The 12,541-nt window shown below is 50.7% G+C and overlaps 1 protein-coding gene across 2 annotated transcripts in view; it reads left to right on the top strand.

Annotated features, from left to right (window-relative positions):
- LARS2 (leucyl-tRNA synthetase 2, mitochondrial) overlaps positions 1 to 12,541 on the top strand; it is a 114,592-nt gene that overhangs the window by 49,731 nt on the left and 52,320 nt on the right. For both annotated transcript variants that reach the window (XM_080676625.1, XM_080676624.1), the window contains 2 exons: positions 714 to 803; positions 7,128 to 7,271. In XM_080676625.1, the coding sequence (XP_080532751.1) occupies positions 714 to 803; positions 7,128 to 7,271 (234 nt within the window). The remainder of the gene's footprint in view (positions 1 to 713; positions 804 to 7,127; positions 7,272 to 12,541) is intronic.

The following is a 12,541-nucleotide window of genomic DNA, read 5'->3' as shown; positions in this document are numbered from 1 at the left end:
ATGGAATACATGGGGGAGAATGAGCCTGAAGGAGATACCAGGCCCTGTTTATATGTGGAAACACAAGGTTTATTTTCAAATGGAGAGCGTATGAAAGCGGGAAAATACTCCTCTTGGATTTTGTGATTGCTTTAAAAATTAACTGCTGCCCTAGCCGGTTTGGCTCAATGGATAGAGCGTCAGCCTGCAGACTGAAGGGTCCTAGGTTCGATTCCGGCCAAGGGCATGTACCCTGGTTGTGGTCACAATCCCCAGTAGGGGGTGTGCAGGAGGCAGCCAATCAATGATTCTCTCTCATCATTGATGTTTCTATCTCTCTATCACTCTCTCTTCCTCTCTGAAGTCAATAAAGAAATATATTTAAAAATGAACTGCTTTCACGAATGAGCTTTGTGGCCCCCCAAATATGTTTGTGCTGATAAAAATGATAGAACCCCATTTCGTACAGTGTAATTCACATGTTCGTTGCATGGGTGGAGGGAGGGGTGTGCAGAAGACTTCGGGTTGATTTTCTCATCTTTAAACAGGGAAGGTGGGGCTGGCATTTCAATCACGTCTCTCTTCCCTCACTTTACCAATCGGTGGGAGGGAGGATAGTCGGTCACAGGTTTGCAGTGAGATTGCTTTTCAAAACACTGTAAGGCCTGTGCATAGTGGCGTGGGGGCAAGTGTTCACAGTGGCCAATGGGTGACTTCTTCTCCCTCTCCGGCAGGAAATAACCACGTGTTTACCAGACTACTACAAGTGGACTCAGTACCTCTTTATCAAGCTCTACAATGCTGGACTGGCCTATCAGAAGGAGGTAAGTCCAAGTTAGCTGCCCTTTAAATAAATTTCCTCCGTCTGCTTAGAACACACCATTGTTAAACAAGAAACAAATACGCCCTATTTGCCCAGAAGCCGTGAAAATGACCATGACCTCAAGTTCACGGCCTTGGTCGCAGCAGATCCAGAAAGTAGCGACGCCTGGCTTAGTTTGCTGCTTCCGGGACAGGGCTTGGTTCTTCCACACTTGAATTCCCAGCACGTAACAGTGTCTGGTGCCTGGGCTGAGATCGGGACGGGAGCAGAGGAGGAATGCAGGCTTCCCAGACCCTAGCTCCGCGACCCCTCCCCGCTCTGCGCTGGGTCAGTCACCTCCAGGAAGTGTGGTTCTTTCCCTGCTCAGTGGGTGGTAACATCATCGTCTCAGGGTCTTGGGAGGACAGAGATGATATTTGAAGGACAACCATCACAGTGGTCTCCCAAGAAGGGGAGGAGCGTGTCATGGAGGGAGCTCAGTAACAGTGGATGCTTCTGAGATGCTGGGGAGGAGGGAGAGGGTCACAGTGTGGTCATCGCTGTCCAGTACTGTAACCACCAACAGCATGTGGTGTTGATATTTCAGTTTAACATAATGGAGATTAATTAACATTAAGATTGAGGTCCCCATTCACGTGCGAGTAGCGAAGATTGGACATCACGGATCTAGAACATTTTCCATCATCACAGAACATTCTACTAGACAATGTGGGTCTAGAAAATCCAGAAGTAACAAGTGGAAACGGCATTCGCCTTTGACCAGAGGGATTTAACGACACAGAATACATTTACTGTTCTGTGGGTCACTTCACACTGCTTGGTCTTACAATGAATAATACTTACAGTATCATTATTGTTAGGTTTGAAAAGCTTTAGACTCAATATAGAGATGGATGCAGAAGGCTCAACTCGAATTTCAGAATAAAACAAAGATGTCTTGAACATTGACAACATAAAAATAACGTAGCAACAAAAAACAGGAGGTGAACTTGGGGGAGAAAAATAGAAGCAAGTGTGAGACCATCTCTTCATCTTTCCCAGCAAGGAGTCAGAGATGAGAAGTTAGAGGTTTACATCTATGTATTTCTTAAGTTAGAAAGGTAGCTATTAAAGCTAACAAAAATAGGGTGAATTAGAAGAGGGGTCGAGGGTGGGAGGAAGGCTGTATGGCCGACCATGCTGAGTATCCACCAGGCATGGCCCAGGGTCCCCAGAACTGTCTAAAGACAATATCTGAAATTGAAGCATACTTTTATTACTTAAAGTTATAGTGGTAAATACCAGAAGACTGAATGAACAGAACCTGTTAAAAGTGGAAGGGTCACTTAATAACCACTTCCCATAATTGTGAATATTCTTCTTTGATACTATAGCGAAAGTCAGCAAGTGGTGGTTTCTTAAACTTTAGCTGCAGTATTGAATCTGAAACATCAGTGACCTTTTTGTACTCTGTTAAATTAAAATGGATTGGACTGGTCTATCTTGCACTTTGCATGGATTTTTCACCTCTGCATAATTTTGTATCATACATTAGGCATGTGGAAAACACATCACAGTGAGTTATGCAGCTCTCCCAAATGTTGACATATTTCATTGTACAGTGTCAGCAACAATGAAGCTGTGAGCTCATGATGGGCAGATACAAGCTTTCCAAGACCTGTACTTGGGAGAACATGAGTTTACCTCTGTGATTTAAAAAAGATTATTCCGTGGGTGTAGTTAGGAGAGAGACGAGTGATGTTGCCTGGTGCTTGGACATTCTGGGGAACTATGGAGCGTGCCTGTCTAGGAGTTTGTCGTTGGCCGTCTCCAGGACTTCAGTGGCAGCTGGTGGCAGGGCTAATTCAGCCTCCTAAGCTGGGTGTGCAGTGCGGCCTCGTCTCCAGGAAGCGCACGGCCTCTCCCACTCTGCCCCCGGGGCTGCGGAAGGCGGTGGCAGTAGCCTTGGGCACCCACCCCCTTCCCCTGGACTCCGTCCAAATTCGGCCCATTCTGGATGGAATGGAGCAATATCGATTTTGAGAATTACATCCTTTAGTAAGATCTATGTGGTGTTCCTTAATTAAGCATCCTTTTGTCAAGAAAAAAGCTAGTAGACTTTGAGAAAATCAATACCCTGAACCATATACTTTACCAGCCTTCTGGAGCCAGAAGCTGCCTGTCTGTGTCCCCAGAAAAGGGGTAGCAAAGCAGAGCCTGAGGAGGAAGAAGCAAGGACGATCGGGAGGAGCCAGAGGCCCGAGGAGCGATGCCCTGGCCGGAGACCAAAGCTGATGGAGGGTGATCTGGACGGGACAGGCATCCTGTGCAAAGTGCGGCCCAGGGGGTGAGGGGAAGAGAACCCAAGCAAGAGGAAGATGAGATGAGAAAGGTGACGGGTGGCACAGGAGGCCCGCGGGCAGGGGGCACCGCAGCTGCTGTGTCACAGAGAAGGGAGCGGACAAACTCAGGGTGACACCGCCTTGAGAATCCCCCGTGGAGCCCGCCGTCGCCGGCATCCCCGAGAGCCTGACGGTGCCATGGAACGCATTTCTAAAACGCTTTCTAAAAGCTTCCCATGCAGCACCCAGGCAAACAAAGGCGAATCCCGTGTTCAACCCTGGATCAGCTGGGGGCGTGCTCGTATTTGGAGGTACCAGCTAACTGTGTGAGGGAAGCAGTGGCCAAGTGGGCTGGAGCTCAGTGTGTTTGCAGGGGTTTCGGTGGCTTCAGTATCGACGGAAGGTTGATTTTAAAATTCAGATCCTGCCGAGGTGGGTAGTGAACTGTAGAGGAGCGTGGCGTTGGCTTCGGTGGGGAACAGAGAACATACATGTCAGCCAGGTGAGGTTGTCGAGAAATTGTATTCTATGTAGCAAGACTGTGCTTGCTTGACAATCAGGGTGTCCATCAAAGTACCTGTTCACAACATGGACATCGGGGATGTGGTAAAGAGCCCTGGCTCCGAGGGAGGCTGTGTGCGAGAGACCGGTAGTGAGAGAGGAGACCCGGGAAAGGGCGTTGGGAGCAGCTCCAGGGCGTGGAGAGGCCGCTTGTGCTGCGCCCGGATGCCAGGGCCCTGCCCTGCGGCCACCCCTGGGGTGACCCCCCGAGGGAAGGCTGAGCTGGGACCCTGCATCTCTGTGGTTGAGGCAGATGGGATCGTGGGAAGAAAGGAGAGGGGTTCTCACAGCTGATGCATCTTTGATCTGAAACGCTATTTCCTTTGGTGTTTTTCCTGTTCCGCCAGGACGTTCACTGGGGGAAAAATTGCTTTTGTGTTTTGCTTTTCTTTGTTTCTCATCCAACACTAAGGTTTTGTTATAACTTGTAAACCTCTTAGGAACACATCTTCCTCCTTGCATTTTGTAACCTAGAGCCGGGGAGATGCCGGCCGTGTGGGAACTGTTGATAAGAAAATAAAGTCCTGTTTGTTTTTTTGCAGTATTGAGTGTTTGCTTCTTCTTGATCCTCTGAGGTTGGTGGGGGTGGGAGGCACAGATGGAAGCATATAGGGCTTTTTATCTCCGTTTTATATTTTATGCAGTTTTAGTTCTGTGTGGGTTTTTTGGGAGGGCGTGGGGGCGGCGGCGGGTGGGCTGCCATTTGGAAGAACTTTCCACAATACTAAACAATACTTGGCTCTTTCTTTTTACCTCATTTATTTATTTATTGTTAATCCTTGCCCGAGGATATTTTCCCGTTGATTTTTAGGGAGATTGGAAGAGAGAGGGACAGTAGTGAGTGACTCCCCTTATTCCAGGGCCTCCCAAGCCTTGAGTACATAGAGATAAAATATTAACCTTAGATATGAAAACTCTAGGCTAATAAACCAAGGGTGACTTACTTATCTATTATTATTCCCTATATTAGGGGTTTGGAGGGATACCATTTAAAATAAATAAGGTAGCCCTAGCTGGTTGGCTCAGTGGATAGAGGGTCAGCCTGCAAACTGAAGGGTCCTGGGTTTGATTCTGGTCAAGGGCACATGCCGGGGTTGCGGGCTCGAGAAACACATCGATTGGTTGCTTCCTGCAGGAGTCCCTATCAGATCCTGGGCCAGGGAGGAGCCTGTAACCGAGGTACGTGCCCTTGACCAGAATCGAACCTGGTACCCTTTGGTCTGCAGGCTGACGCTCTATTCACTGAGCCAAACCGGCTAGGGCTACCTTATTTATTTTATTTATTTTTAAATATATTTTTATTGATTTCAGAAAGGAAGGGGAAGGGAGAAAGATAGAAACATCAATGATGAGAGAGAATCATTGATCAGCTGCCTCCTTCACGCCCCCTACTGGGGATCGAGCCCGCAACCCCGGCATGTGCCCTTGACCAGAATCAAACCCAGGAACCTTCAGTTCGCAGGCTGACCCTCTATCCACTGAGCCAACCAGCTAGGGCTGCCTTATTTATTTTAAATGAAATCCCTCCCAACCCCTAATATAGGCAATAATAATAGATAAGTAAATCACCTTGGTTTATTAGCCTAGAGTTTTCACGTCTAAGGTTATTATTTTATCTCTATGTACTCAAGGCTTGGGGGGCCCTAGAATGAGGGGAGTCCCTCACTACACGCCTTTAACACTGACTGCAGGCTTCACAGGCTTACGTGTCTTGGTGGACATGCTGCTTTCCAGTTGTAAAGTCACTACCCACAGATGGGTTAGCCTAGCCTCCACCCTCCTTTTTATGTAGATTTTAGATATGTCTCTGGGTCAGTCAGGGTCCAGCAGGAAGTAGAGGGTGTGTCCGAAAGGATCATGTTATAAAGGGACTGTTTCTGTAGGGTGTAGGGAAGCCCACAGCATGGTCAAGCCCCTGGTCCTGGCAACAGAAGGAAGCTTTTGCCAGCCCAGCTGAAGGGGCGACCTCAGGGACCAGGCACTGGAACTAGGAGGGCGGTGGCTGTGACAGAGGGCAGGGGCTGTGCCTTCAGTGTTCCAGTCATGGTCTGGCTGGAAGGAGGCCAGGGCACCTGTCATTGGCTGAACCCAGCCAGAGGGCAAGCCAGGGTGCAGAAGAGGGAAAGAGGATTTGGAGGGGCAAATAGACAATATTCAGCACAATCTCTTATTAGAATTGCTTATTAAAATTAAAAATAACAATGAGTACCTGGCTGGTGTGGGTCAGTGGTTGAGCGTCCACCCATGAACCAGGAGGTCATAGTTCCATTCCAGGTCAGGGCACATGCCCGGGTTGCAGGCTCCATCCCCAGTAGGGGGAGTGCAGGAGGCAGCAGATCAATGATTCTCTCTCATCATTGATGTTTCTATGTCTCTCTCTGCTCCCTTTCTCTCTCTGAAAATCAATAAAAACCATATTTTAAAATAACAGCGCTTATCAAGCCAGGATATTTTAGTGCCCAAACTCTGTACTCATTGACTTCTTTGCACTAAGTTGTACCTAAATGTGGTAAAGGAATGATGTCAATGGCAGAGGTATTTATTTTATATGAAGATAGAAGTGAATTAGAGCTATGGAGGGAAACTTCATAGTGGTTAAGATTTCAGGGTCTCTCAGCCACATAAAAGTATTCAGAAAGATCTCAAAAGATTGCTACCTCCTAGGGACAGATGTTGATTGCGAGACCACACAACAGAATTTTTGGGGGTATTGGGAATACTCTGTATCTTGATTTATTCACACTACTCTACATATGTGATACAGTCATTTAAATGGAATAAAGTGATTGTTTTTGTAGGATTTAGGGAAGCCCTACTATTGCCAGCAGCAGAGATAAAATTTTTTAAAAATTGCAGACAGTTTTCACAGTTCCCATAGTCTGAGTTCTGATCCTGTCTCTGTCGCTTCCTGGGTGACCTTCGGCAGGTTATATGATCTCTGTGCCTCAGTTTCCTGCTTTGCAATGTGGGGATAACACTATTCATGCCTTAAAAGGTTGTTGTGAGGATGCGGAAAGCCAGCATTAGGAAGGCACTTAGCCCAGCGTCCGGCACATGGTGGTCACTCGGGAACGGTTGGCTATTTATATTAAAGTAAATATACTTGTTTCCCCTAAAATAACTGATTTCTGCTAGGCTCTAGGTACCATTGTTACTTCTCTTTCTCTGTTTACTAAAACTTCAAATCCTGCAACTTCATCCTTTTATGCAAGAAGATACCAAACCTGAGCTAGACACGTGCTTACAGCTGCCGCCCGAAGCGTATTCTAATGGGAGGGCGGCATGGAGGGCGTTCCGTGCGCTCCTTAGGGCTCGCTGGTGGTTTCCTGGCCACGCGGTGCACCGAGCAGGTGCGTTCGCAGACCCCTCCCATGGGAGGAACCTCGAGGGGGTCCTTCAGTGCACTCACCAGATTGCACCATTTTGTTTCATGGTTGGTACAGGCCTTGGTCAACTGGGACCCCGTGGACCAAACAGTGCTGGCCAACGAGCAGGTGGATGAACAGGGCTGTTCGTGGCGCTCCGGAGCGAAGGTCGAGCAGAAGTACCTCAGGCAGTGGTTTCTCAAGACAACCGCTTATGCAAAGGTGAGTGTCGGCCCGCAGGCTCCCCACTCATGCGTGCGTGTTGGCGGGCAGCACCAAAGACCAACGCCATATGGATAGATGACCCCCAGTTCTCTCACTCAAAAGACGTTTCTTTCTTTCTCCTCCTCCCCCGCCCCCCTACTGCCTCCTGTTTTCCCCTTGGTTAAAAGATGTTTCTTAAATGAGGCTATTTTTCCATTATAATTTATTCAGAACACAACTGAGCATGGCGTATGGATTTGGAAAACTACTCGTTAGAACTGGTTAGCACAGTGCCTCGGTCCTTGTAAGCACATGGTACTATGGAGAGACAGGAGGAGAAGCACAAGGCTGAGGACAGTGCTTTCTGTAACGTCCCGGCAGTGGGAGCCCCTCTCTGCTGACAGGTCAGCTCCAGACCCGTCCCATGGCTCTGTAGCAGGCACTGTGGTAAAGCCACCTAATTAGCTCTTCTGTTTTGACCTCTGCCTCAAGTTGGAAATGTAATAACCTAACTGAGGGGCATTATTCTTTAAATTGTCAACTGTGAATTTTCAACTGTTCATCAGAACTGCTAGTTACCATGGTGACTTGCTGGGTTCTTGCTGAACTCCTGTGCAGATTTATTGAAAAAGCTGTCTTTGGAGGTCAGCACTTGGTCTGCCCTGAAAATCGGAAGAAGTGGGAGTGGTAGGAGTGGGCAGAAATCTGTGTTCACTGCAGGCTCTTGGCTGAGGGCTGCAAGGCACCATCAGGCCCAATGGAAAATGATTGTTGTGGGACTGAGAGAGAGCAGAGCCACCAGGGGCTTGCACGGTGCTCAGAGACCTTGGGGTTATGGCCCAGACGAAAGTATGCATGTGACACCCCCGCAGAGCCATATATTAGACATACAGGTAACACTCTAGGAATGAGGACAGAATTAAAATAGACTCACCTTATTAAAAAAAAAAAAAAAAAAAAGGCCTGACAGGTTCACAAGGAACTTTTAGAACAAAAATTCAACGCCTTTAAAGGGAGACAACATAATCCAGACTCCCTGCAAGGTTGGTTTCACCTGTGATGTTCAACATGTAATAAAAAGTTTCTAGCTTTGTAGAGAATCAGGAAATGTGACCCATAGTCAAAGTTTAAAAAGGCATAGAAATAAACATTTAAAAAAGGAAATAGATCCTGAGGTGACCCAGAAGTTGGAATTAGGAAATAAAGCCAGAGGCATTTATTATATAACTGATCGGGAACTTAAAGGAATAGATGGTCATAATGAGTGAACAATGGGGAATCTCACAAGAGAAATGGAAACCATTAAAAACAAATGAGCACTGGAAATCTAGAACAGAAAAGTGTAATATCTGAAATGGGAAATTTCCCTGCTCAGGACGCGGACAGGTGAGCAAGGGTTAAGTGGGCCATAACGCTGGAGGGGAGCCCCCCAAATAAGGAACAACCATGTGTGGTGACCCGAAAACAGAGATCCATGTGACAGTTTGAGGAGCTGAAGGACTGTCAGTGTATTGGAATATCAGAGAGCCACGAGAGGCAGGGCTGGCGAAGCTGGGGCAGTGGTTAGGGCCCATCAGGCAAGGCCTGTAGGTCTTCAGGAATTGGCACTTTATCATGGGGGCCGTGGGAAACTCTTAAAGGATCCTGATGAATGGCATGGTCAGATATGTGCTTTTTAAAAATATATGTTTTTATTGATTTCAGAGAGAAAGGGAGAGGAAGAGAGAGAGAGAAACATCAATGATGAGAGAGAATCGATTGGCTGCCTCCTGCACACTCCCTACTGGGAATCAAGCCCGCAACCCAGGCATGTGCCCTTGACCAGAATCGAACCCGGGACCCTTCAGGCCACAGGCCGACACTCTGTCCGCTGAGCCAAACCAGCTGGGGCGAGATATGTGCTTTTATAAATTCCCATGGAAGGGGCAGGGTGACTGACTGCTTCTTTATCTGGAAAGCAAGAACTTCCTTGGCATCCCCAGCAAGAGGCCAGTGATGTGCTTTCCGCCCCAGCTCAGCCGTGTCCCGTGGCTGCCCCAGCTTCGAGGGGCCTAGGAAAGCAGGCTCGGCTTTCAGCCTCTGTAGTCACGGGCCGGGGGTTAGGGGGTGGGGAATGGGGCTGGGTGGCCGGGGGCTATGCCCCACAGTTATCTTCAGGGCTTTGTATCTGCACCTGATTTGGCAGCTCCGTGTGCAGCTGGTGGTCTGCTCGGGAACATGGCTGTGGCGCAGCCTCTTTCATTCACTTAACTTCCAAATTACAAAGACGGTGCCTGATGTGAAAATTACAGGGAGCCCTGGAACAGAAAAATCGCTTCATTAAGGCTTTTCTGTGATGTATTCGATTTTTCTCCCCTCACCCCCCACCCAGCGTTTGCTAGGCTTGTTTGCTTTGTGAGACATGAAAAGTGCTTTCAGCCACACGCTCCGTGGAAGGAGACCTGCGGTGGGAGCAGCTGAGGAACAGCTGAGACGTGTGGGAGGAATCTGTGGGCAGCGCTGGAGGGGAGGGGGATGGAGCCTTACATACAGAAAGTAAAAGGCTCGGAGTGTGGCGGAGCCCACGCCCGGTTCCTGACAGCAGGTGACAACCGGAAGCGACCTCGGCTTCCCATTTGAGCTTTTCTAATAGATCCGTGGTTTTGATTTCTGCGGCTGCCTCCTGTGGCCCCCAGAGCCTGCTTCCTCGCAGGACCCGGCCCAGGGGCACTATTCCTGGGCTCCTCCCGGTGTTACGATGGACATGACCACGCCCCAAGGGTGCTCAGTCCAGCCCACGATGGTGGTTATAGTTTCCACGTTTTTAGGAATTCCCTGGCGACGGCTGGGACATGAGCAGGTGCACATCTTCCACTCCTCCCTGCTTGCCCCGATCCGATCAGTGCTCAGGCCTTTACCTCACCATCTTATTTGACCCTGACATCAGTCCTTTGAGGGTGGTCCTCCTGTTATTCTCATTTCACTGATGAGGAAACGGAGGCTCACACTGCTAATAAGTAACAGCACTGGGATTCCAATCCGCGTGCCCGAGCTCTTAACGGGCAGTCTGTACCGAGTCTCAGGTAGTCTGAATCCGCCCGTTCTTTCCCCAGATGTTACTGAGTGCCTGGCCAGACCCCGGGCGAGGTGCTCAGAATACAGAAGAGCACAGTGAGGTCCCTGCTCTTACGGAGCTTGGAGGCTAATGTGGGAGACAGTGGCAGATGGGAGCAGCCACCGTCCAGGGGGATCACGCCACCTGCAGGACAGTGCATGGAAGGCCATGAGGAGCCCGGGTCTGCCCAGGGGCTGGGAAGGCATCCTGGAGGAGGTGAGGAGACAGGGAGTGCAGGATGTCTGCAAGGGCGCGCTCTGTTCCCTTCCAGACGTGCAGGAAACTCACGCCTCACAGTATTTCTAAGGACAGTTCTGCTGGCCAGAAGCAGAGGGGCAACCAGGAGCCCATATGAAGTCAGGGGGATGGGAGGTACTATCCCCCTTTCCCTGCCCCTCCTGGGACCTTGCCGGTGAAGCAGAGGTGCCTTTGGAAGAATGCACCGGTCCTGTTTGGGCCTGCAAAGAGTGAAGGTAGGGGCTGGAGAGATGGTGAGGGAAGGGGAGGTGGGGTGCGGGGCAGGAGCTTGTGGGGAGGCGCAGGAGGAACAATGGGGCAGATACGTCTCCAACCCGCGCCCCTGGGGCCTGAGAGTGCCCGGCACTCTGGGACCTTTGGGCAGCCTGGTTCCAGTCCTGAGCCCGGAGTGGCTCGTGAAAGCGTCTGGCTTTCTCTGGGAAATTGGGCCTGTTTCCTGGCTGTCTCAGACCCTCCCTCGGCCCCAGGACCGAGGCTGGCTCACGGGTACTGCCAGGAAAGGCCTCCGGTAACAGCAGCCGTCACCCTGCCCCGCCCAGAAAGCGTTGCAGATGGACTGGTCAGTGAGGTTGGCGCCTTGGCCCCACCCTGCCTCCTGCCTCCAGGAGAGCCTGTGGTCCCTGCCCCCTCCCGTGTGTGCAGCCTGGGTCTTCACATGTGTGCCAACAAGGGCGATGTTGGCCGAGGGGGCAAAGTTTCTGAGAACCAAGAGGAGCAAGTGAGAAAGGTTTAAGGAGCCGTCAGCTTATCTGCAGGGTGTTGGGATAAAGGCTGGGAGGACTCGGGCGGAGCCAGATTTCATGTGGTTATGCGAGGGTTCGTCTACTGCGAGGGTTCCCTCTTACCAGCCCCGGGGCCTTAGAGCTATTAGTGCTTCCTCTCCACCATGTCCCTCTACGGTCATTCAGGGCTGGGGTGGCCTCATGCTTCCCCCCTTGTAACTCCTGAGTGGCAGCAAGCCCCAGCGCTCAGCTCTGGCCCCGGCTGGCACTTTCAGCCCCGAGCGAGCGTCCCGCCGGAACCACTGTCCCCTCTAGAAACAGCAGACGCTTCTGTCCTGGGATCGGTTCACGCTCCCTGTGGCACAGAGCGAGGGAGCTGTTAGTCTCCTCCTTTTGTGTGATAGCTTCTCTCCTCTGTAACCTGCCGCTCCAGGATCTTCCCTCTTCTAAGCCTGAGGGTGAACACAGTTCACCTTCCATCCTGTCCTGTCCTCTCAGCCCTCCTGGGGGGAAGGGGGACCCACGGGGCACAGGGGGAGCCACCCCTCAAGTTCAGGAGTGGGAGCGGGGCCGAGACTCAAAGGAAAGTAGGCGCTTGAGGCTGACAGTTCCCAGCACGTCCCAGGCGAGCAGGGGGCTGCCTGGAGCGGATCAGACATGTGTCCCCGTCCAGCCCCAGTCAGCAGGAAGCAGCTGGGAGCTCCTGCCTGGGAAAGTCACCAGAGTTGGTGCAGGGCTGGGCCTGGCCCTGGGATTAGAAACCTCTGGGGTTTCTAGATGATACAGACGGTTAGGTTTCTTCTCGCTAAAGGCAGAGCCTTCTGCCCGCCTCCAGAACGTCCGCACCACTGCCCAGTCACATCCGTATGTGGCCTCGATCGGGGCAGCGCTGTGAGTGTGGACTTCAGGGGCAGGGAACTTATCCGCCCCTGGTTGGGGGAAGTGGGGCCGCTGGGTGTGCCAGGGAGAGCTGGTGAGGGTCCCCAATGAGCCTCGTTAGCTCAGGGAGACATTTGGGTTTTAAAGCTAGAGGACACCCTAACCGGTTTGGCTTGGTGGATAGAGCATAGGCCTGCGGAGTCAAGGGTCCCGGGTTCGATTCCGGTCAAGGGCATGTACCTTGGTTGCAGGCACATCTCCAGTAGGGGGTGTGCAGGAGGCAGCTGATCGATGTTTCTCTCATCGATGTTTCTAACTCTCTATCCCTCTTCCTT

This window comes from Plecotus auritus (genome assembly GCF_963455305.1).
Source record: "Plecotus auritus genome assembly, chromosome: 6".
NCBI classification, from domain to species: domain Eukaryota; kingdom Metazoa; phylum Chordata; class Mammalia; order Chiroptera; family Vespertilionidae; genus Plecotus; species Plecotus auritus.
The sequence above is the reverse complement of the archived record's forward strand: the minus strand, read 5'-3'. Positions and strand labels throughout refer to the sequence as shown.